This window comes from Vitis riparia, chromosome 1, assembly GCF_004353265.1.
Source record: "Vitis riparia cultivar Riparia Gloire de Montpellier isolate 1030 chromosome 1, EGFV_Vit.rip_1.0, whole genome shotgun sequence".
Classification (NCBI taxonomy): domain Eukaryota; kingdom Viridiplantae; phylum Streptophyta; class Magnoliopsida; order Vitales; family Vitaceae; genus Vitis; species Vitis riparia.
Genome location: NC_048431.1, coordinates 18,752,237 through 18,778,306, shown reverse-complemented (window position 1 = coordinate 18,778,306; position 26,070 = coordinate 18,752,237). Strand labels below are relative to the sequence as shown.

General features: G+C 40.6%; 1 protein-coding gene and 1 pseudogene across 1 annotated transcript in view; one reads left to right on the top strand and one right to left on the bottom strand.

The window, feature by feature from the left end:
- Positions 1–26,070, top strand: part of LOC117910835 — a 60,001-nt gene that overhangs the window by 20,268 nt on the left and 13,663 nt on the right. The window contains exon 7 of the mRNA XM_034825010.1: positions 10,201–10,342. Coding sequence (XP_034680901.1) covers positions 10,201–10,342 — 142 coding nt within the window. The remainder of the gene's footprint in view (positions 1–10,200; positions 10,343–26,070) is intronic.
- LOC117925824 lies at positions 12,932–15,019 on the bottom strand (annotated as a pseudogene).

The following is a 26,070-nucleotide window of genomic DNA, read 5'->3' as shown; positions in this document are numbered from 1 at the left end:
AATTAGGAATTTCATTACTTATTAGTTACTCAGATTTGTAGTGCAATACATAGTTTGACATGGACATCGAACAGAGATATAAGATACACCACAACAAGGACAGGCCAACTTGGAAAACTTGAAAAAAAGAAAAGGGAATTGACACATGGAAAGGACACAACACATTCATTTTACGTTTTTTCTTAAAAATTAGAAAAATTCACAGGCATGTTGTGAAAGGGGTAATGTTGATAATAAGAAAAGGGGGTGCAATGGGAGAGGAAATCGAATGTGTTTGGACATTACCTTGACTGTCTGTTAGCCTTGTTCATGCTTCTAACTGCTGCATATTAAAATCTCATGATGTTTTCATTCCTAGAAAAAATATAGAATTGGAGGGGTAATCAGAAGAAAGAGAGAATTATATATATAAGGGTCTTGTGATATGAAGTTTGGATTCTAGAACTACCTTGATATGACTTATAAGGCTAAATTAAAGGGCTATGTTAGTATTCAAGGTCAACACTCATTATTATCAGTGATAACTAGAACTCCCTCACTCCTTCCTAAATCTTTCTCCACTTGTATAGATTCTTGGACATGATGGACCTCAAGTGAGAATTTAGAATATGCACCCAGAATTTAGAGGTACTGTTGTGGCAAAGCTAGCTAACAGTGAGTTAGATAGGCCCAACTCTCTAAAGTTTTCTCCACTTATATTTGTTCTTGGATGGAATGGACCAAACAAACTCTCATAAAAAGGTCAACAAAGATCAAGGGGGTGCAATGGGAGAGATGAAGAGAGTCTTTGTTGTATTGAACCTGTTTGGACATTGCCTTGACTGTCTGTTAGCCTTGTTAATGCTTCTAACGATGTTTTCATTCCAAGAAAAATCTAGAATGGGAGGGGTAATCAGAAGAAAGAGAGAATTATATATATAAGGTCTTTGAGCCTATCTAACTTACTGTTAGCTAGCTTTGCCACAGCAGTACGTCTAAATTCCAGTTGCATATTCTAAGTACTCACTTGAGGTCCATCCTGTTCAAGAATACATATAAGTGGAGAAAGATTTAGGGAGGTGTGAGGGAGTTTTAGTTTACACTGATAACAATGAGTGTTGACCTTGAATACTAACATAGCCCTTTAATTTAACTTTATGAGCCATATCAAAATAGTTCTGAAATTCAAACTTTATATCACCAGACCTTTTTGTAAGTGAGTTTGCTACATGTCATCTATCCTTTTTGCCACCTCTCCCCCCACCCCTCTTTGAAGTACCTTATACTTTATGAAGTGTTAGTGTGCTATCATGTTATCAGTCCTTCATGCTTGGTCTTTGATGCAATATTTGGTTTTCAGCCAAACATAGTACTGATTAATTTCTGTATAGTGATGCTACATAGTTTACTGGTTAATATATATCCTCCATTAGCTGCATAAGTCATGTGCAGATTCTTTATCAAGGAGAATTTTGGGAGTTAGGAGGGGGTTGTTGCTCAAGGGAAGGTAGGGATTTGATAGGCTATGACATTTGGTAAGCAATTTGGAAAGGTTGGATGTCTTCCATTCCTTAACTAGTATCTTCATGGGGAATATGCTGAGAACAAGATCTCGGCTTGAATTTTGGCGTAGGGAATAAGCCTCCTTTTATAACAATTGTTAGCATTAATCTTTTCACAGGCAATTAGCTATGCAGAGGCTTTAATTGTAGGAGGAGCTTTAGCTCCTTAAATAAAATTAGCTCAAGGAAACGCAATAGGACAGTTACTTTTACAAAAAGCATGGAAAAACTATTTAGAAAATAGATTCTCACCATAGATTTGCTAATAAGGAGGGAAAGCGCTATGTTGAATTGATGGTATTTGTGTCATCAGGGGTGAGGAATATGCAAATCACAAATCCTCCATTAATGAGGTGATTGGATCTTTGTGGGTATTACATTGCCTTATTTTTTGGCATTGCAAGGATGCAATAGGAGGATTTTGAAAGAGCTATGACTTGAAGAGTTATTTTTGAAGTCCTCATTCTTGTGGTCTAGGCCTTTCTTTTTTCCTTTTTTTTCCCAATAAAAAATTATAGGTTAAAAAGGTTATATATAGATCGAATCATAATTATGTTCACATGATCTAATAGTTAAATCGGTCATGTATAGGTTTAGTCATTACTGTGTTATGAAACAAATATGATTGAACTTAAAATTGAAGGGGATGAATATTTAAGATCTACTTAAGAAAGGAATGAAAGGAAATAAAGAAATTCTAAATTACTCTATCAAAGGTATTTAGGTAACTTTTCAGTTTTTTAGTGGTTGATATTTAAATTTCATTTAGAATTTAGGAAGTTTTTTATTTGAAATTCCTCCTTCATAGAAGTTTCTTTGTTTCTAAACCTTTTACCTTCTCATGTCATTTTCAAGTTTTGTTTGTGGATTGTGTTAAATGTTCAAGGATGTTGAGAGAGAGAGAAAGAAGAAAGACCTTGATTCTCATTAATGTAAAGATCTACTTACAATTGAGAAATATATATATATACAAGGCTAAGAGTCCTACAAGGCTAAGAGTCCTAACTACCATACATGTGTCCTACCATGTATAGGACTCCTATATTAACAAGGAAAGGTTATACACTATAAATACATTATATTCAACACTCCCCTCAAGCTGGAGCATATACGTCATATGCACCAAGCTTGTTACAAATATATTTAATCCTAGGACCTCTGAGAGATTTAGTGAAGATGTTAGCTAGTTGATCATTTGAATTAACAAACTTGTAGCAACACATCCTGATGCGATCTTCTCTCTAATGAAATGACAGTCAACTTCAATATGTTTGGTCCTTTCATGAAAGACTGGATTAGATGCAATATGTAATGCGGCCTGGTTATCACATATGAGTTTCATCTGTTCATCCTTTCCAAATCTCAACTCTTGAAGAAGATGTCTCAACCATATGAGTTCACATGTTGCCAAAGCCATAGCTCGATACTCGGCTTCAGCGCTAGATCTGGCCACTACATCTTGTTTCTTACTCTTCCAAGATATTAGATTACCTCCAATAAAAACACAGTACCCTGAAGTGGAACGTCTATCTGTGGGTGAGCCAGCCCAATCTGCATCTGTGTAACCAACAACCTGAGTATGACCTCTATTCTCGTACAACACACCTTGGCCTGGTGTACTTTTGATATATCGAAGAATGCGGATTACAACATCCAATGGCTATCACATGGTGACTGTAGGAATTGACTAACAACACTCACAGGAAAAGAAATGTCTGGACGAGTAATGGTGAGATAGTTCAATTTACCTACAAGCCGTCGATATCTCCCGGGGTCTCCTAAAGGCTCCCCCTGTCCTGGTACAAGTTTGACATTCGGATCCATAGGTGTGTCTACCGGTTTACAGTCTAACATACCAGTTTCTTCCAGGATGTCTAAAGCATACTTCCTTTGGGAAAGGACCACAACAGAACTGGATTGAGCTATCTCAATTCCCAAGAAATACTTGAGTTTCCCCAAGTCTTTGGTCTGAAAGTGGGTAAAAAGGTGTTGCTTTAGTTTCTGAATACCATCCTGATCACTGCCTGTAATGACGATGTCGTCCACATAAACAACCAGATAAATACACTGCCCCAAAGAGTTATGATGATAGAAAATTGAATGGTCTGCTGTACTGCGAAGCATGCCAAACTCTTGAACAACAGAACTAAAACGGCCAAACCATGCTCGAGGAGATTGTTTCAAGCCATATAGAGAACGGCGTAACCTGCATACTAAACCAGACTCCCCTGAGCAACAAAACCAGGAGGTTGCTCCATATAAACCTCCTCGGCAAGATCACCATGAAGGAAGGCATTTTTAATATCCAATTGATAAAGAGGCTAAGAACACATGGCAGCCATGGAGAGAAGCAGACGGACAGAAGCAATCTGGCAACAGGAGAGAATGTGTCACCATAATCAGAACCATAAACCTGAGTATAGCCTTTAGCAACTAAGCGGGCCTTAAGGCGATCAACCTGACCATCAGGACCAACCTTAACTGCGTAGACCCAACGACAGCCAACGGTAGATTTACCCGAGGGTAAAACAACAAGATCCCAAGTGCCATTAGAGTGCAGAGCAGCCATTTCATCCACCATTGCCTGTCGCCAGCCTGGATGGGAAAGAGCTTCATGGGTGCTCTTTGGAAAAGAAACAGAGGATATAGCAGAAACAAAAGCAGAATAGGGTGAAGATAATCGATGATAACTCAAAAAATTATAAATAGGATGAGGATTACGAGTAGAGCGAGTACTTTTCCGAACAGCAATGGGTAAGTCATTAGGAGAAGGCAGAGCCGGGGTAGGTGAAGCCGAAGGGATAGGAAGTGAGTCAGCAGGTGCCTCAGCAAAAGGGAGAGGAACAACGACACGAGGGCGACGATGATAAACCTGAAGTGGTCGAGGAGGCATAGCATCAGGTGGGGAGACAATGGGAATAGGCAAGACTTCAGAAACAGGAAGAGACTCAGAAGTGGTGGAAAAGAATGGTGAGTCCTCAAAGAAGGTGACATCAGTGAAGATAAAGTATCGATGAGTCTCAAGGGAATAACAACGATAACCCTTCTGAAGTCTGGAGTATCCAAGAAGAGACACTTCATGGCTTTGGCGGAAAGCTTGTCCTGTCCAGGAGTGAGAATATGAACAAAGCAAGTACAATCAAAGACACGAGGAGGAAGGAAATAAAGTGGTTGGTCAGGGAAGAGAAGGGAGTGAGGAATCTGATCATGTAAGACAGAGGAGGGCATACGATTAATCAAATAACAAGCAGTAAGAACAGCGTCCCCCCAAAAACGAAAAGGAACATTACTGTGGAGGAGGAGAGTACGAGCTGTCCCAACAAGATGTCGATTCTTGCGTTCAGCTACCCCATTTTGTTGAGGAGTATGAGCACAAGAAGACTGATGAAGAATTCCATGATGGGACATAAACGAAGTAAATGGTGCTGAAAAATATTCCCTGGCATTGTCACTGCGTAACACACGAATAGAAATATTGAACTGGGTTTGGATTTTAGCATAAAATTTCTGGAAATAGAGAATAACTCAGCTCGATTTTTCATTAAAAATAACCAAGTACATCGAGAATAGTCATCAATGAAAGTGACAAAATACTGAAATCCTAAAGTAGACGCAGTCCGACAAGGACCCCAAACATCAGTGTGGACAAGCTCAAAAGGAGACTTTGCCCGATTATTCAAACGCTTTGGGAACGAGACACGAGTATGTTTCCCAAGCTGACATGACTCACACGGAAGCGACAATAAAGTGGAAAAACGAGGGACCATCTTCTGGAACTTGGAGAGACTAGGGTGGCCCAGACGATTGTGAATGAGGAGAGGAGCATCAGTGGAAATGCAAACTGCAGGAGATGAATCCGAGGTGAGGTGATAGAGGCCTTGAGACTCACGTCCTATGCCAATCGTCTTCCCCGTACTCCGGTCCTGCAAGGTCACAAATTTATCAGAAAAGGTAATAGAGCAATTAAGAGTACGAGTGATTTTGCTGATGGAAATAAGATTAAAAGGACATTCAGGAGTATAAAGGACAGAAGTGAGAGGTAGAGAAGGTAGAGGAAGGGCCAAACCAATACCTTTAGCCACAGTTTGAGAACCATTAGCTAAGGTAACAGTAGGTAAAGCAAAGGTAGTAGTAATAGAGGAGAAAAGATCCTTATTACCAGATAAGTGATCAGAAGCTCCAGAATCTAGAATCCAGGGTCCAAGAGAAGATGTGTGGGTAAGGCAGACAGAGGCATTACCAGGCTGGGCAACAGAGGCAACAGAAGCCTGAGATGCGGAAGAGCTCGGAGGCTGAGGCAGCGGAGAATCAGAGGACTGGGCCACATGGGCAGTGCGAGGAGGTCGTCCATGTAACTGATAGCAACGATCGCGAGTGTGGCCAAGTTTATTGCAATAGGTGCAATGAGGACGTTGACCTCTACCTCGGGTACCACTGCGGCCTCCTCGAGAGCTAGTTTGAGAAACTAACACAGAAGAATCTGAAGTGCTATCAGATGGCAAAGTCTGAGTGGAGGAGATACGGAGGAGGCGAGCAAACACATCATCCAAGGACGGAACTGATGAACTACCAAGAATCTGATCGCGGACAGGCTCAAGATCCGGACGGAGGCCAATAAGAGTAAGAACCATGAAGAACTGGTCAAGCTGTGTTTGTTGAGCCCCAACATCAGGAGTAAGAGGCATCACAGTCAAGAACTCCTCCTTAAGAGAGGCAATCTGGCCAATATAAGTAGATAGATCCAAGTCCTGTTGGCTGAGATGGACAATAGCAGAAGCCACCTTATAAAGACGCTGGATATCATTCGTATATAATCCTTTGGCCTGAGTCCAAAATTTAAAACAAGTTTTGTAGGCCCGAAGATGAAGAAGAATCTTGGGATCAACCGATTGCCATAATACACTACATAACTGTGCATCTATCTTCCTCCACTGTACGCGGTCAACCTCAGGGATATCTGCCTCCTGTGTAATCAAGTGATCCTCATATCCTTGACCCATAAACCAAAGTTCAACAGAGGCAGACCAGGAAAGATAATTGTCACTGCCAACCAATTTCTCCGAAGTAATCATAGGAGATCCAGATATAACAGCGGAAAAAATGGAATTTTTAGTAGTCATATCTACTTATCTGGAGAATGAAGTATGTTTGGATCGAAGAGAGCCCTAATACGGCTTCAGATTGCGGCGTGGCACCACCGAAAAAGGGAGATGGCCTCAGATCGCGGCGTGGTACCACCAGAAAGGTAGAAGAACACTTCCAAGGCACGTGCAGGGATTGGAGTGGAGAAAAAGTAGTCGGAGCTTCACCGGAAAGACTGTTTGGAGGGCCGACAGAGACAAAAATCCCCAAAAGAGGTACGTGCAGGGCTCGGATGGGAGAACCAGGGAGGTACGGAGGCTGGTCGGCGTCAGGCGAAGCTGGAGGAGGAGGCGCGTCGCCGGAAAAGGCCTCACGCGCCCTCACGCGCCGGCGCGTGAGATGCATCCGCCGGCCGGAAAATTGCGCGTGGACGGCGCGTGGAGGCTCTTTTGGTGCCGGTGCCTTCACAAAAGTTGGAGATCTCCTCCAGGCGCTCCTTCTGGTATGGTCGGTGTCGGAAAAATACGTCGCCGGAAAAGTTCGCCGGCGGTGAGTGGTTTCTGTCAACGATCCGAATGACCGGAAAGTATTGGGAGGTGGGGAAGGTGACCGGAATGAAACACGGTCACCGGAAGGTTTCCCGGAGTTGATGACACGGGAAACAGGAAAGAATTAGGTTTTCTTCCTTGGCTCTGATACCATGTTGAGAGAGAGAGAAAGAAGAAAGACCTTGATTCTCATTAATGTAAAGATCTACTTACAATTGAGAAATATATATATATACAAGGCTAAGAGTCCTACAAGGCTAAGAGTCCTAACTACCATACATGTGTCTACCATATATGTGTCCTATATTAACAAGGAAAGGTTATACACTATAAATACATTATATTCAACAAAGGAATTCCACGAGCATAGCTCCTTCCTCAAGAGCCTCAACAATACTTTTCTGGTTTTGATTCCCAAGAAAAGCGGGGCTAGGGATCTTGGAGATTTTAGACTATTAGTCTTCTGGGGGGGGGGGGGCTCTACAAGCTATTGGCTAAAGTGCTAGCTAACAGACTGAAGAAAGTGGTTGGAAAGGTGGTTTCCACTTCTCAGAATGCCTTTGTGAGGGGAAGACAAATTCTTGACGCTTCCTTAATTGCAAATGAAGTGATAAGACTCATGGCAGAAACGAAAAGAAAAGGGCCTTATTTGCAAATTGGACATAGAAAAAGCTTATGACAGCATCAATTGGAAGTTTTTGTTGAAGGTTCTGCAAAAGATGGGCTTTGGGTCTAAGTGGTTGGGGTGGATGTGGAGTTGCTTATCCTCAGCCAATTTCTCAGTGTTGGTTAATGGGGTGCCAGCTGGCTTTTTCCCTAGCACTAAGGGCCTTAGACAAGGAGATCCCTTATCTCCTTATCTCTTTGTTATGGGAATGGAAGTGCTAGATGTTCTTATTAGGAGAGCCGTGGAGGGGGGATTTTTATCAGGGTGTAACATTGGGGGTGGCAGTAGATCCCCTTTGAACATCTCCCATTTGTTTTTTGTTGATGACACAATTGTATTTTGTGAGGCTAGTAAGGAGCATCTAACTCACTTAAGTTGGATTTTACTCTGGTTTGAAGCGGCTTTAGGTCTAAGGATTAACTTAGCCAAAAGTGAAATAATTCCAGTTAGAGAGGTGGTGGAGATTGAAGAGTTGGCTGTTGAGCTAGGCTGTAGGGTGGGGTCCTTACCCTCTCAGTACTTGGGTCTTCCCCTAGGGGTTCCTAACAGAGCTCCTTATATGTGGGATGGGGTGGAAGAGAGAGTAAGGAGGAGACTCGCGCTTTGGAAACGACAATATATCTCTAAAGGGGGAAGAATCACTTTAATTAAAAGTACTTTGGCTAGCATGCCAATCTATCAAATGTCTATCTTCAGAATGCCCAAGATTGTTGCTAGAAGGCTAGAGAAAGTGCAAAGGGACTTCCTGTGGGGAGGGGGAAATATGGAGGGGAAATTTCATCTAGTTAAATGGGAGGTGGTTTGTACAGACAAGGAAAAGGGTGGGCTAGGCCTTAGGAAGCTAGTCATGTTGAACAAAGCTTTACTTGGCAAGTGGATATGGAGGTATGCTTGTGACAAAGAGAATCTTTGGAAACAAGTGATTAAGGTGAAGTATGGGCAAGACGGTCTTGGATGGAGGCCAAAGAAGGATAATGGGGCGGTTGGAGTAGGGGTTTGGAAGGAGATTTGGAAAGAATCAGATTGGTGCTGGGATAACATGATATTCCAAGTTGGGAAGGGCAACAAGATCAGATTTTGGACAGATATTTGGTGTACTGATACAGCGCTGTCCCATTGTTTTCCTCACCTTTTCGGTATGGCTGTCCAAATGAGCTCAACGATTAAGGAAATGTGGGACCAAAATTCTGGTCAAGGAGGTTGGAACCCAAATTTTTTGAGGGACTTCAATGATTGGGAGCTAGATATGGTTGGGGATTTACTCCATATGCTGAGGGGTCATAGGCCTTCTTTGGAGGAAGATTCAGTCTTTTGGAGGCAAGGAAGAAATGGTCAGTTCAGGGTCAAGGAAGCTTATAGCTTGTTGACCAATTCTAATGATACAAGATTTCCTTCAAGAAGTATTTGGGTGGCTAGGGTGCCAACTAAAGTCGCCTTATTTGCGTGGGAGGCGACGTGGGGGAAGGTGCTTACTTTGGATAGACTTCAAAGAAGAGGGGTGCAACTTCCGAATTGTTGTTTTTTGTGTGGGTGTGAAGAAGAAAATGTAAATCATATCCTTATACATTGTATAGTGGTTAGAGCTTTGTGGGATATTGTCCTTGGGTTAGTAGATGTTAAATGGGTCTTTCCAGAAACTGTAAAGGAGGTCTTAATTAGCTGGAGGGGCTCGTTTGTGGGGAAGAAAAGGAAAAAGATTTGGGACTCCATTCCGTTGTGTATTTTTTGGACGGTTTGGAAGGAGAGGAATAGATTAGCCTTTATGGGGGGTGTGTTGAATATTCAGAAGTTAAAGAATTTTTTTTGTTTGTAATTTGTGGAGTTAGGCCAAATTGTATTTACGTGAGGAGGCTTTCTCCCTTATAGGCTTCCTGGAGTGGGTAGCATCCACTTAAGGGGAAGTGATTCTTTTTGTCTTTGTTTTTTGAGGCCCTAGCCGCCTTGTATACTCCTTGTATGCTTTGTGGCGCTTCGCCTCTCTATTAATGCATATCCTTTTACTTATAAAAAAAAAAAAAGTAAGTCAAAACCAGAAAGGCCACTCTATGCATGCAGTGGAGCCATTCATTTTAGCAGTTAAAGATTCTGCCTCTGGATGCTGCAGAAATATTAAAACTCTGTAGTACTAGCATCTTTTCCTCCAATAGTCTGATAGAGGCTTGTGCCCAGCATTCAACAACCTATATACAAGTGGTCTTTATTTTACTTTATTTTCTATTATTTGTATATCTATATATGGACTTCAGTTATTAACAAGCTCTCATGCCACTTTCCAGTTACCATTGCTGTGCAAAAAAATTCTTCTATCCAAGTGTTGTGTGGGGCATTTATGTTGTATTCTTTTGGTATTTTGATCATGCAGAGAGAAATATATCCGGCTCTGGTTTTATTTCCTGCTGAAACAAAGAATGCTCTATCGTATGAAGGGGATATGGCAGTAACTGATGTTATCAAGTTTATAGCCGGTCATGGAAGTAATTCTCATCATCTCATGGGAGATAATGGTATTTTTTCCTCAACCAGTGAATTTATTATAAGCACTTGCATCTTTTTGAGTTTTTAACTTTCATTATTCATTATTTAAAGTAGTGCAATACTAATACTTTGTTATTACCTCCTATTTTCAAACATCTATTGGGCCAAACTTTGTTTCTACTTGATGAAAAATAATCTCCTGTATATTTCATTACATTTTTTTTTTACAATATTGTGGACCCCGCATTTCGGCTCAATGCGTTTCCCACTCGATGGCGAAACTCGATTTTTATTTAAAAAATTGATTTTTATTGATTATTTGAAAATGACTTGGAGTTGCCACTTATTTTTGTTTTATTTTTAAAGGGTAAACAAAATAAGAAAGAAAAACCCTAAGTGTGACTCCTTATTTTGGAAAAGGCGGTCTGTGAAAAACCGGATCGGGTTCGGGGGTCAGGTTACTTATCGGGAAGGTACGGTAAAAACCATAGCACCCCTCTAAGTCCCTAAAGTCGGGTCTCTACTAATAAAATGAAGGTGAGATGACAACCAATGAGAAAATCAATGAATACTCGAATCAATCATGCACATATGAGTATCAGAATATGCAATAGAGGATAACCGAGGTAGGAGTGGATGCGTACCTGGATCTCCCGTGACAAAGGCGCTATCATGAAGTAGGATTAGTGAACGAGGAATATATATAATTTATGCGCATGTCAAGGAACAGAAATAAGTCAGTCATGCATGGCAAACAAGTCAACCAAATAATCATGAAATCATGAAATCTCATATGTGGGGCCCCCACCAAAGCCCATTTTATTTTGCATGAATTAATTTTGTAAATTTCATTAATTGGAATTACAGAAATAATCCACGCTTATTCTAAAACATTTTTAAAAAATCATAGAAAACACGAAGATTGCTTAGAGAATAGGAGATGGTAGCAAATTTTTATTAAAAGTGATTTTCAGGACCTAAAAACTCTAAGGATGGAAATTTTGGAGATTTGAAATTATTTAAAAATAAAAATAAAAAAAATGGAGGAATGATTTACAAAATAGGGCTTAGGAAGATTATTTCAAAAAAAAGGATTTGGAAAAACTATTTTGAAAATAAAAAATTAAGAAAATTAAGATAAAACTTGGCCCAATGAGACCATGCAAATCATAAAGAAGTGGGATTCCAAGCTTAGGGCACCTGGAGCATTCGACTGCGTATCATTCCATTTCTGCCTGTAAAGAAGGCTTCTTGAAGTTCTCTGCTGTTCTCTCTGCCTTTAATGTTCTTGTTCTTTCACTTGTCTTGAGAAGTTGTACTGATCAAGCATAGAAAGAAGTCGAACACCATCATATGAGAACTCGATCCCTCTTTCTTCTTCTCAAGCTTTGGCTTTCAAAGTCAACGCCTCTGTCATTGCAGGAATTTTGCTGACCAAAGTTCGGGCTTTTTCAGCATGCTTCAGATGAACATGAGCACCTCTTCCGTGTTGCAATAGAAAGGCTCTCATCAGTGTTCACTTTCCATCACAATCTTGTCATTCGCATACCCCGGATCAGCCATGGTAACCCCTTTAACGCCCTCCATTGCTGCCTTGAGAGCAACAACGTAGACCAAGTTTGCAATATCAGCACCTGAAAACCTAGGAGTTCCTCTAGCAATCATCATCAGATCCACATCATCCTCTTTCAGGACCTTTGACGTATTGGATTCCATGATCTGCCCCCATCCTTCTGCATTTGGGTTAGGGACGGCAAATGTGATGATCAAATCTGGGAATAGTATAAGTTAGCAGCCATCATGCTAGCCAATAAACAAAAATCCCTGGTTATTTCGGGAGTCACCCTAGGATTATCATCACGATCCCCACCCTCATCTCATCTTCTAGAGTAGGAAGGATCCTCTGGGATTATGAACCCATCCTTAACCACATTGAATTTGTCAAAAGCAACCCGTGCCCGCTGTCGCCACGTATCGGAATCATGTTCCTCCAATCATGAAAACATCTCAAAGCCTGTGACCCCATTTCATCCTGTAGCTGTCCTTTCAAAGATCTCAGTATTATTCGACCCCATTTCTCACTTCTCATCCAATACGGAGTTTAAGTTCCCCTTCATTTCCCCACTGATTTCGTCCTTTGACATGACGTGTTCAGTCTTGAACTCAGCACAAGATTTCATAGGAAAGCTCATAGGATCTTACGCATGGAGGAGCAGATTGGGGTAAAAGGGATTTACTGAAGTCATATAAGTTGCTGCAGTTGCATGGGATGGAGATATGGATCCAGATGACTGAAGCACAGGCAGCGCCTCGAAAATTTCTGGAAATATCTACAGGTGCACCACACGATGCTGCCCCGAAGGTTGGTGATAAATTTTCTGGTGCATGTGGAGGAGATTGAGGTTGATTAGGATAATCTTCTTCTTGTGCAGTTGAGGCTATACTTTGATTGCTTGGGGAAGGACCCTTAGTGGTTTCAATATTCTCCTGAGAAGATTCTGCTGGTGTAGGAGTAGCAGCATCTGTGGTTGCTGATGTACTTGCACGCTCCATCAATATACTTCTCCAATTACGCTGCCGTTTTGGGTCAGCTTCTGATGGCTGCACAAGGGGGTGCTCTAGCCTTGTATGCTTGGAGCAGGTTGGAGAGTGCCCCCTGGAGAAATGATATCCCGATGAGATGACTGGCTTCCACTGCTGAATGTGGAGGAACCACCAGAGGGACACCTGCGAAGTGGAACTACAATCTCCTCCATTGACAAGTCCCATAGAAGCAACTGAGTGTCCTGACCAACAGAACCAAATTGGTACATCACACTTTCCCCAGTGCCACCTAACGATGGTGATGACCAATATGAGTCAAAAGACACTCCACTCACCCATGAACTGTGCCCCTCGCCCCATGCTACTACCTTCCGATCTTCTATACTCCAAACTTGAACTAGGTCATCTTCACCACCAGTCAAAATGTATTTACCATCCAAGCTCCGGGCACAACACAGAAGAGAGCCATAATAACTTTTTCCACCACATATTAGTTGTTCTTTTGAGTAGTCAAATACTCATAAATAACCATCTCTACCAACAGTTGCCAAATATGTCCCATCAGATGAGAAAGTAATACTATTGATTGAACCTTGGCAGATATGCCATCTAGCAACTGGATTGCTCTTATTGGACCGTGCATGTACAACAGTAAACTGAGTTTGATCCTTGATAACTAGGAAGGAAGAATCACCTGTTCCGTCCTTACCATTTTCATTCACGTACAAGTTTCCATCAGAGTGAGCAACAGCAAAAACACCCTTACCTTGAGGAATCCAAGCAATGCTAGTACATCGACTGGTACTAACAGAACCATCTTTGTTATAATGCTGGGCGCCGACAAGTTTCTTACCAAAATCTTGCAATTGATGCCTCAGAGAAACAGAATAGACATCCCCAGAATTCAATCCAATAAGCAAGTCATGCCCGTCTTTAGCTTCTTGAAAACCACGGTAGCAACTTCAAATGACAAAACGAATGCCTCTGAACATCTCAGACGATGGAACTTCCCCGTCATTTATTTGCCATAAAAAACCAGTAGTAAACTGCCGTGACTGTCGCAGAAATACTCTCAAAGCTGCTCGACATCGCATCTGGAACGAGGTATGCTAACCATTCTGATCTCATCCAAGAAAACTGCTCTTAATTCGATCTTGAAAGCTGGTGCAGCGTTGGCTACTTCTGCTGTATGCAACTAGCGAGACAACTGATGGCGACCGATACTTGGGAGCGTGTTGGAGTCCTTTGATCGTCTAAAGTCATCATGTGAGGAGTTGCGAATACAATCTCATCATCCTACGTCATCTGATATGCCACTCAGAAATCTTTTCCTGCGTCCACTTGCAGTATCCTCATTAGTGCCATAGATGAATATCCATCTATCTTTCGTTATACCCTTTTGATTATTTGCCAATCATGCCTTCTGACGCCTGAGTGAGCCCGTGCACAGTAAATGAGGAATGAGATAGGATTGTCAACATAGGATAGCGCCCGAGCCAATTTGCTATAGGTCCACAGAGGAAAGTTATGGCGGCAGTGACTATGTATATTACAAGAAATGGGTATCCAAAGATGGGGATATGGTAGTGAGGTAGAAGACGGGTATGGTAATATGCATGGGGATACGGGTATGAAGGGTGATGAAGTCTCGTGAGTAAGAGCAGTGGAGAGATGGCATGGGGGTGGTGCAAACAATCGACAAGGGACGCTATGACATAAGGTATATTACCTGTGGAGAATAAGGCATTGGGGTAAGCCAACTTGTAGAGAGAGAAGTGGGTTTATGGGCATGGAGTTAATGGAATGGGTGATGGGATAGGAACATGCATATAGGAAGGGTATTGGAATTGTTCATGGGTACAGTGGTTCAAAAGAGCGATGAGGAAAAGTGCCCATGCAAATAACAACCATACATGCGGGCCCACGATTCCAAAATTGGACTGCATTACTGCATCCCTTGCTGAACCCTCATCTGCACTTCACCTCCTCATAGGATCATTTTCTGCATCAAAGCTGGAATAAACCCAGATGGTCTTTCCTGACAACTCCTCATCAATAGACATAGGTACCCCAGTATGAGCCATTACCTCTGTTCCCGCCGGCATGTCCTCTGATGGAATGGCAATGTTATAATCCAACATTAAATTCCCGTTACCCACCATGATTTCTTTGAAGCGAACAGATGGCTTTCACACTATACGCAGTGATGGAGGCGGAACTTTTAGTTTCTGGCCAGGTGGAATTCTGCTCATCTGCTCTGCATTTCTTGGCATATTCTACAGTAGCTTTGTCTGATAAGTTCTCTGTAATGGAGACATTTAATAAGGAGACCCACTGAGCACCTCTTCTACACACTAATAGGATATCAACTAATTCTGGGTGGTGATATTGAGCCTCTCTTGAACCTCATCATCCAAACTTGATCCATTCCCACCATATTGGGTCCTTGCAGGAGTGCACGGCCAAACAGGATCTGCTTTCTCTCCTCCATTGCTTTGAACAGGGTTCGGGCACAAATAGTGGCCACAGCAAAGATGAATTCACGGAAACAAAACACAAAAGAAAGACAAATAAAAATGTCCTCAGAGGATTCACTTCATGGGTTGTCAGTGAACCCTTGGGTTAGGTGAGAGTAACAACACCAAATGCATCAACGGATATGAATCTCGGTTATTTCAAAATGGAGGCAAAACAAACTGAGATTACTAGCAAAGAGGAGTTCTAAAACATATTTCAACAAGCAATCGAGTGGCCTTCATTATCCACCCCAAGCAAATCAACCAAAATTCAAATATCAATAGAAAACAGGCATCAGTAATAGGAATCCAAAACAAACAATACATCTTTGGCATCCATACCTGAGAATGTCCCTCTGTGGCAAACTCCCGTTCAGCTTCAAATACTCTGAATCTTCCCCATAAAACCAATGAAAATGATGAACCAGTCGATCCTCCTCTACCCTCTAAACGTACAGCTCTTTCTCTGGATGTGAATCTCTCCCCTCTCTAGCCAAACTCCCCCCTAGTTTTCCCTCTGAGCTCTCCTCTAGCTCTCAGAAAAACTCCCTCTCTCTCTAAAAAAACTCCCCCCCCAAAAAACCAATGCCCTCTCTTTTTCTCCTGCAGCTTTTCTTTTCTTTCTTTCTCCTCTCTCCCGGATTTGCCCTCCTAACAGCCTCTGCCACCACAGCTACCCCAAAAGCACCACTAATCCGCAGAATCCCTTTTCTCTCTCCCGGATTTGCCCCTCTAACAGCCTTCAGAACCTCATGCCACCTGTCAACCTCTGATTTGCTTCCCAAAAAGCAAGGTTGATTCCCTTATAGCCACTAAGGAGGCGACACGTGGCTCGCTGGGGCTCTTCCACGTGGCAAAAACAGCTGCAGCAAAGAATGACCTAAATGGGGGTCTACAAATATATATACAAAAGAAGGACTAACAAGATCCCTTTAATTAGGCTACCTATCAAAAAGGGATCCTTGAAATCAAACAATCTGATTGCAAGGGTCTACAAGGAATTTGCAAAAGGTTTTAATATAGAATTTACCTAGATTCTTGGTATAGAAATCATGTGTCGGCTTTTACAAGAAAGGAAAAAACATGGTAGGAGAAATCTAATATATATGGAGGAAAATCAATTGTTGATTTCTTGGCCTAATATTCTAACACTCCTCAAGTTGATGCAAAGATATTTTGTATTCCTAGCTTGTCTAAGATTGCATAAAAAATTGAATTGGGTAGGCCCTTTGTTAGTATATTTGTGAACTGTTTAGAAGAGGGGACATACAAAGTGCAAATTAGCCCACGATCAAGCTTTTCTTTGATGAAACATCAATCTATCTTCACATGCTTGGTTCGATCGTGATGAATGAGGTTATGGCCTATATTTATAGTAGGTTAGTTATCACAATATAGCTTTATGGGTCCTTTCAAAGTGATGTCAAGGTCAGTAAGAATGATCTTTATCTAGAGTAGTTCACAAATCCCTTGAGCCATGGCTGTAAACTCAACTTCTACGCTAGATCTAGCCTCCACTGATTGTTTTTTACTTCAAGTAACTAGATTGTCTCCCAATAATGTACAATATCCAGTAATTGACCTTCTATCAACTATTGATCCAATCTAATTAGTGTCACTGTTCCAATTCCATATTTCTTGTCTTCCGAAATAAGATTCCCTTGCATGGTGTAGACTTTAAGTAACATAGGATTTTGTATATTGTCTCCATGTGAGATTCATGTGGTGAATGCATGAATTGGCTTACAACACCTACAACATATGCATTGTTTGGTCGGGTGGGAGATAAATGAATTAATTTCCCCACCAATCTTTGATAGAGGTCGTGGTCTACCATATCATCTTCTATTTTCCTCCTAATTTATGATTTTGCTCAATTAGAGTCTCTATTGGTTTGCATCTAAGCATCCCTGTCTCCTTTAGAATTTTTTTTATTTTTTATTTTTGATAAATCCTTGTCTCCTTTAGCAAATTGAGGATATATTTTTGTTGGAAAATAGATATTCCCCTTTTTGAATGTGCCACTTCAATCCCGAGGAAATATTTTAGTTGATTATACAAATCAATTTTTAGCCTTTGAGTTTCCCCCTCATCATTTCCAGTAACAATAATGTCATTCACATAAACTATCAAGGCAGTCAACTTACTAGATGAGTCATGTTTGATAAACAATGTCTAGTCCCCTTGGCTTTGATGGTAGTACATTTTTAGCATTGATTTTGTAGATCTTGCAAACCATGCTCTTGGATACTGTTAAAGTCCATAAAGAGACTTCTTAAGTTTGCAAATTTTGTTCCTCCAAACCTTGTCACCAAACCCAAGTGGAGTGTCCATGTGTACCTCTCCTTCTAAGTCACCATGTAAGAAAATATTTTTCACATTAAATTGCTATAAGGGCCAATCAAGATTAGTAACTAAAGACAATAGAACATGAATAGTGTTCATTTATGCCACTGGTACAAAGGTCTCTTAGTAGTCAAATACCTTAAGTTTGTGTGAATCCCTTGACTACCAATCTAGCCTTATACCTTTTTACTATCCCATCAGCCTTGTAATTTAATTGTGAAAATCCACTTACAATCTACTATTTTCTTCCCTTTGGGAAGCTCAACTATACCTCATGTCTCCTTTTTTTGTAAGGCTTGCATCTCCTCATTAAGTGCTTTCCTCCAATTCTCATCCTCTAAGTACCCCTTGGACTGTGTTTGGAATTTCAACAAAAGACATTTGGGTAATAAAGGCTTGGTATGTAGATGATGAACGATTTAATGAGGTGAAATTTGAAATAGGATGCTGATTGCATTTTCTAGTGCCTTTCCTCAATGCAATGAGCCAATACAAAGCATTATACACACTAGAATGAGTATTTTCATTACCTAGTTCAAGGTTGGATAATGGGATATGAAAGGATGCTATAGATTTTCCCTTCCTCGAATACACTTTTAGTTCGGAGCTGTTTGCTGGGAACATATATTACCTTTCCTTGAGCTGATTCTCAAGTTCAGTGGTTGGAATTTCAGTGGGCAAATCTTCTACAATTAGCTCTTCATTAAAAGTCTGCTGGAATTTCTAACGTTCACTAGCTGATTCATTAGAGGACTCCAAGGTTGGAACATTTGAAATAATAGGGAGTATTGGTGCAGAATCTAGAATTCTGGGGTTGAAACATCTTGGACAGTAGAGGAAATTGAGTGTCTGAGGTAGAGACATTTGGCACATTAACCGGTTGAAGGACACCCCTGCCATTCTCACCATTCCTAGGAAAAATTTCTGATAGCTTATCTTCAATTTCTCCAACCTCCCCCTGAAGATAAGTGTGTGTGAAATGGTTGACACTCAAAGAAGGTAGCATCCATGGTGATATATGGCCTTTTTGTGGGTGGATGATGGCACTTTCATCACTTTTGATTGGGAGAATATCCAAGAAAGACACACCTAAGAGCTCTTAGGTCAAGTTTACCTATAGATTATTTGGAAATGCGAATGAAAGATACACACCCTAATATTTTTGGAGGAAGTGTTCCAATATCCTTAAAGTTAGGAAAAGACTTTGAAAGTACATCAACTAGGGATTTAAAGTCTAAGACTCAAGAAGACATTCGATTTATTAAAAATGTAGTAGTCAAAACGACTTCCCCCCAATATGATTTTAGGACATTCATTTGAAAAATTAAATACTTAAAAGCCTCTAAGAGATGTTTGTTTTTCCTCTATACTACCCCATTTTGTTGTAGGGTATCTACACATGAAAATTGATGCACAATACCTTCATTTTGGAGATAGGTGATAAGATTATGGTTGAAGTATTTCCTTTTATTATCTAACCTTAAAGGTATGAATTTCAGTACCAAATTGGGTGCAAACCAATTTGTGGAACATTGGGAAAATAAAATTAACTTCCGGTTTGGATTTTAGGAGATAAACCCAAGTGGTATAAGAACAACCATCAATGAATGTAACAAATCATCTAGAACTTAAAATGTTTGGAATTTTAGAGGATCCCCAAACATCTGTATGCATTAAACTAAAAGGAGACGTTTCCTTTTTTTTTTTTTCTTATTAGAAAGGGTACAGGATGGTGTTTTGCAAGCTCACAAGCCTCATAATGAAAATCATGGGATTTAGTTTTGTCGAACAATGTGAGAAACATATTTTCCAAAAGGAAGAAAGGTAGGTGTTCCAACTATTTGTGTCATACCCATATTTGTTCAACTTTTGAGGGATTGTTGGTGGCAAGGTTTGAAATGTTGCGATTTTTCTTCGAAATATTGACAAAATTTCGCTTATCAAACAGGCCGACATGACATTCCATACCGATTATCGGTCAACTGATTTTTCTGGAATTTCGTCGAAATATCAGCGTTTATAGGCATTTCTGCTGATTTTTTGGGAAATTTCCCGATATTTCAGGAAGTCAAACAACCACCTCCAGTCAATGCGTCAATTTTTGCCTGCAGTGCCCTCCATTTCAATTTTTTGCTTGCAGCGCCCAACCCCCTGCCACAAAGCTGAAATTTTTTTAGCCCATGCTATTGCAGGGATTTGAACCTAGGCCAAAAGACTTTGGTTCAAGCTTAGTTACCATTGGGCCATCTTCTCTTTTGTTAATATATATACATAATAAATATGTTAAAGTTCATTATTAAAAAATAAATAAATTAATTCTAATTATGTTATTTTAAAATTTATTTAATTAATTAATAAATATATAAAAACTACCATTATAATTTTCTTAACAAGTATATTTTAATATCATTTATATGATAATTAAATATAAAAAATATAAATATTAAAAATTCATATATGCATCATCATTTATTTTACATTATTGAATGCATTTGAATTAAAAAAATTATAGTTTTAATATTAAATGTATTATCATTATATCATTAATCCTATTTTAAAAAATTACTCACTTCGCTTTTAAATTTTTTTATATTTATCCTTTTAATTTTGACTGTTTTTATTTTAAAATATTAAAAATATAAATTTATTAAAAAAAATTTTTAAATATAAAAAAATAATAATTAAGTTCAAATATTTTATAAATTAAAATTAATTTGATTAGATAAATAATAAATTATTAATACCGATATATCCTTTCTTATTGATATTTTCCTCTTTAATCATACCTATGTCAATTATACTTAAAAAATAACTTCAACATGTGTATTTTTTTATTTATTTTATCATTTTTTGGAGTTTCTCCAAATATTTCCATGAATTTTAAATAATTTTTGTCTTACTGATATTTTTGTTAAAATATCCACTGATATTTCTACGATATTTTTGATATAGTCGTAAAATCTAAGTACCGATATATCCGTATTTACCAATATTTCAAACCTTGGTTGGTGGTAATAAGAGCTTGTGGGATAGAATCACCAATCTTCCAATGTGTATTGAGGTAGTAAAGTCCACCTTTCCTCTCACCATACCCAATCATCCTCATTACCTGGTCCTGAGAAATGCAATGGGAAGGGGAAATGTTACAAAACAATTCAAGTCTTTAGTGATTTTATTGACAAACAAGAGATTACAACACGAGTTTGAAACATGAACACACTTTGCAAGGTCAGAGAAGGAGTGATGGAGGCTATGCCTTGACCAATTGTGGAAGACGAAGTACCATCAACAACCTTTACTTTTGGCTTAGCTGAAAGTATTGTATAACTAGAAAAAAATTGGAGTGGCTTGTCATATGGTCAGTAGCAGTAGCACCAGTATGGTTTGTAGCACCAGGATTAATGTTCCAAATGTTCGATAAATAATCCTTGGAGGCACTTAAAGCTTCAATATCACCTGTTTGGAGGAAAGAAAATGAGGTTGTATTTGTAGTGGGAATTTTGACACGTGTGTCAAGCTGATTGAGAAGTGTTTTCAGCTTTTCATAATGCTCCTTGCTTAGTAAAATAGTTTATTGTTTAGTGGCAAGGATATTTTCAAGAGACATCAATAGTGGCAGCTTGATGCGCCTGTCCAAATGTTATGGTGGGTTTTTCTTCTCTATTGCTCCCCCCTTTACCTCCTAACTAAGGCTTGCCATAGAGTTTTTGGCCAGATTCACATGTATGTCTTGGTTTGTGACAATAAATACATCAAAGTGAATTTTTATCATCTGATTTTCTTTCTTCTCCTGGATCCCATTGGCCTGAAATTTCCAGCACTAGTTAGTACTGAAATTTCTGAAGTATAGCCTCCAAGCATCACAACTTGATGACTTTTGTCTCCAATCACATTGGCATAAACCTCCTAGATGGATGGATAAGGTTCTTTCCCCAATATTTGTACTCTTAGTCTAATTCAGGATTAAGACCAGTTAAGAATTCAAATACTCTCTCTTGCTCCATTATCTTCTTCAACTTAGTAGTGTCCTCAGTGATTACCATTTCTGTGTTCTGGTAATGCTTTATTCCAACAATAGACTTCGTAGTTTATTGTAATATTTAGTCACGGACCAACTTCTTTGCTTAGTAGCATGGATTCGACACTTCAACTCATATACTTGTGTCATTATTCCAATCTTGGAATAAGTTTGATTGACGACATCCCAAATCTATTTAGTGGTGGAGAGAAACAATTATGTTTGGCTAATCTCCAGCTGCATCGAGTGTAGTAGCCAAGACATGACCATTAAAGTTTCCTCATCCCACAATTCATATCTTGGATCATTGGAGTCAGGTTCTGATTTGGCACCTGTGATATAGCACATCTTCTTTTTTACTTTTAATAAAAAGTTTGGCTGATTGAGACCATTGTAGGAAATTCTAGTCATTGAGTTTTTGAGTGGTGATTTGGAGTGTAGGGCTGTCATTATGAATGGTAGATAAAGGTGGTAAGGTTTGGAATGTAGAGGAGGCATTGAAGGGTAGGGTTGTTTGAGAGGATGGTGTATTTTCTCTAGTTTTAGACATTTTGGGGAAATGACAAGGTTTTTGATTTTTTAGAGCAAACAAGAGATAACCTCGAGGGAATTATAATGGGAACTAAGCAATCAACAATAAAGGTGGGTTAAAATAAAAAAATAAAAAAAAATAATAAAAAAAAGCGAACAAGTTACAACAATGAAAGTTGTATGTGACTAAACAATGAAGGCTCTGTGGATCTTGGTAGTGTCAAACTTCCTACTTAGATGCCATGATGAAAAATAATCTCCCATACATTTCATTACATTTTGTTTTACAATATATATACAGAAGAAGGATCGGCAAGATCCCTTAAATTAGGTTACCTATCAAAAAAGGATCCTTGAAATCGAACAATCTGATTGCAAAGTTCCTATATGGAATTTACCCAAATTCTTGGTATAAAAATCATGGGTCAACTTTTAGAAGAAAGGGAAAAATATGGTAGGAGATTAATTATATATGGTGAAAAATTAATTGCTAATTTCTTAGCCTAATCTTCTAACACTACCTGCTTTTATTTCCAAACATCTATTTGGGTGACCTGATTAATTATGCAATAAGTTGATTTTTGTGTCATTAGAGTTGCTAGGTTCTTTTGTATGCTTACTACATCAAGCTACTACAAGTATAAGATGATCATACATGCATTACAATAGTTTGATAGAGTGCTATGCTCTTGAGTTATTGATCATTAAAAGATAAAGGAGAGTACATAAGAAGGTCCTAATTATGATAGTAAGGAAGGGTGGTCTCCAAGCATGAGAATGCTTTTACTAAAAGCCAAGCGTTGCATGCTTTTGATGAAGTTTGCCCTCTTCAAGGCTTGGGTGGCAGCAAGATAAAAAATGGAGCGAGAGAGCGAGGGCGATGAGGGAGGTTTTCGCGAAGGAAAGCGAAGAAGGAGAAGAAGGAAAGAGGGGAGTTTTGGGGTGGAGTCAAAGATTTTCGAGATCGGGGTGGAGAAGAAACAGGGCAAAACCCAAATCGTTATTAAGGAAAGCAAGGGAGGGGTTTCTTCATGGGTCCGTTTGGGGCTGTTGAGTGTAGAAATACTCCTGGATAGCCTGAACCAGTGTATTAAGGCAGAGGATAAAGGAAAATGGGAAAGGGGTTGGAGGGAGAATGGGAGAGTATATTCCATGGTGCGGGATGAGAACAAAGCAGGGTCTTTCATTAGATTAGGGGTGGTTGAACAGGAGAAGAGGAGTTTCAATATTTTTATTCCAAAAGGGAGAGGCGAGAGAGGGGGGTGGAACCTCATGGCGGAGATGTTAAAGAAGGTGGTAGGAAGCAATGGCAAAGAGGAGAATAAGCAGGAGGAAAGGGTCATGTTGAAAACAAGTATGGGTCAGTCGTTTGCAGATGTGGTAAAGGGGGCGAATGGCAGGGAGGGGGAAGTGATAAGAGTGGAAGTGAGAGAAGAGGAGATCAGGGGGAATCTGCGTAAACTGGAGCATTGCCTTGTAGGTAGCTGGAATTCTAGCTCAGAAAATGGAATGGATATGGAGAGACTAGGATGGTTAATGGCGAGGTCCTGGGGGCTGCAGGGTAAGCTAGGGCTGGCAAGGATGGAAAAGGGCAGGATTCTTTTGGAGTTCCAGTTTGAGGGGGAAGCCGATCGTGTTCTGTCCTCTGGAAGCAGGCGGGTGGGAGGTGTCCAGCTAGGGCTGGAACGATGGAGTCCTAAGTGTGGCTGTGAGGATGAAGGTGAGAGCAGGAAGGAAGTATGGGTAAAGATCCTAGGGCTTCCAGTTTCTTTATGGGTTCCGTCCATCTTGCGGAAAGTGGGGGACAAGTGTGGAGGTTTTGTAGCCATGGATCCCAAGACGGAGAAGATGGTGGAACTGGAATGGGCTCGCATCCGTGTCAAGATAAGGAATGGAAGCTTGCGAGCAGGTTAGATATAGTGGTGGAGGAGGTGTGTTATTCCCTTATTCTCTGGTGGGAAGTGAGGCCGGAGATGAGGAAGGTGACGCCGGGCAGCCGTATGAAAGGAAAACACAGTGAGGAGGTCAGGGGTGAAGTTGCGGCACGCGCTACCCCGCGCGTTGGTGAGCTGGACAGTGCAAGGCCCGAGGCGCTGTTGGTGTCTGCTGACGCGACTGGTGGGCAAGTCAGAGGAGTGGGTGGGGATAGGACTGGCAAGCGGGCCAGAGCAGGGTTTGGAGCTCGGTCTCCTGCGGATCTGGGTCAGGAGGATGGGCTTCTCCAGTCAGGCCCGTCTGTGGGCAGGAAGGAGTCCAATGGGTCCAACCCTTTTCCAAATCGGCATGGGGTGGCGTCTGTTGGGGCTGGGCCTGATGAGGTTCCGCTATCTCCTAAGGCCCAAGGAGGGGAAAAAATGACAGTGAGCCATCTAAAAGGGCTAAAGCTAAAAGGGGTGGTGATTGAGAAGGATGGGCCTGGGATTGGGCCATCCTATTCTAAGCCAGGTTGGTGGGCTGATGCAAGCCCAGATTTGGTTGGAAATAATGGTTTGGTGGGGGATTATTTAAGCCCGTCCCAGCCTGAAAGCAGAAATGGTAAGTTAGAGAGGGTCTCTCTCTGGGTGCGGGATGAGTACAGTGAGGGAAGAAATAGAGAAGATGATTTTGTCAAAGTAAGGGAGAAGGAAGACGGATGGAAGCAGCAAATGGCACCGTCTCATTCAATGACTGATCGGGCTTTAATTGAAGAGGAATCGAGGTATGGGTCTATTCTGATTCAAAGGGGGGTTAGGGCCTCGGGGTATTCTTCTCTTTCCTCTCTTCCTTTTGATCGGGCTCCGGAGGGGGAGTTTTACGATCATTCTGGGGTTGCTTGTGAGGAGATTCAAAATGACACCCCGTTGAGTAGGTGCAAATCTGCTGATAATGGAGGTGGGAGCTGGGATTTGATCGAAGTCAACATTGTTAATAATATCGACAAGGAGTGGGAGAGAGGGTCACAGTTGGCTGTGACTCAAGAAGCTAGAGAGGAAAGGGAGAATGGATGGGAGGATTGCAATCTGGCCAAATTTAGCCAATTTTTTGGCTTCTCGACAAAAGGGTTGGAGAAGGAGATCTTGAATTTCCTGGCAAAAATCAGAAAAAGAAGAGAAAAGATATACAGTAGAGGTGTATTAGAGAAGACAAAATTTGAAAGGGAGTTGAAAAGGCTGGAATGCTCAATAAATTATGAGGGGAGGAAGCAAGCAGAGTAGTCCTTCACAGGACAGAGGGTGTCAAATTGTAGAAGTGAATGAAACTTAAAATTATGTGTTGGAATGTGAGGGGAGCTAATGATAGTTCTAAAAGGAAATTAATTAAAGCCGTTGTGAAAAGTCAGAAAGTAGATTTACTCTGTATTCAGGAAACGAAAATTCAATTGATGTCTGAGTGGGTGGTTAGAAGTATAGGAGTGGGAAGATTCTTGGATTGGAGGGCCTTGGACGCTTCTGGATCGGCAGGAGGCATTCTGGTCTGTTGGGATAAAAGGCTGCTGGAGCTATTGGAGTGGGAGGAGGGTCAATTCTCTATCTCTTGTCGTTTTAGGAAGGTGGAAGATGGAGTTGTCTGGGTGTTCACGGGGGTGTATGGTCCGTTCACCAAAAATGAAAGGGACTGTATGTGGGATGAGTTAGGGGCAATTAGAGGATTATGGGAAGAACCCTGGTGTGTAGGGGGGGACTTTAACGTTATTCTTTCTCAAAATGAGAGGAATAGACAAGGGAGAATTTCTGCAGCAATGAGGAAATTTGCTCAGGTTATAGATGAGCTAGGTCTGATTGATCTCCCGTTGCAAGGAGGAGATTATACGTGGAGTGGGGGG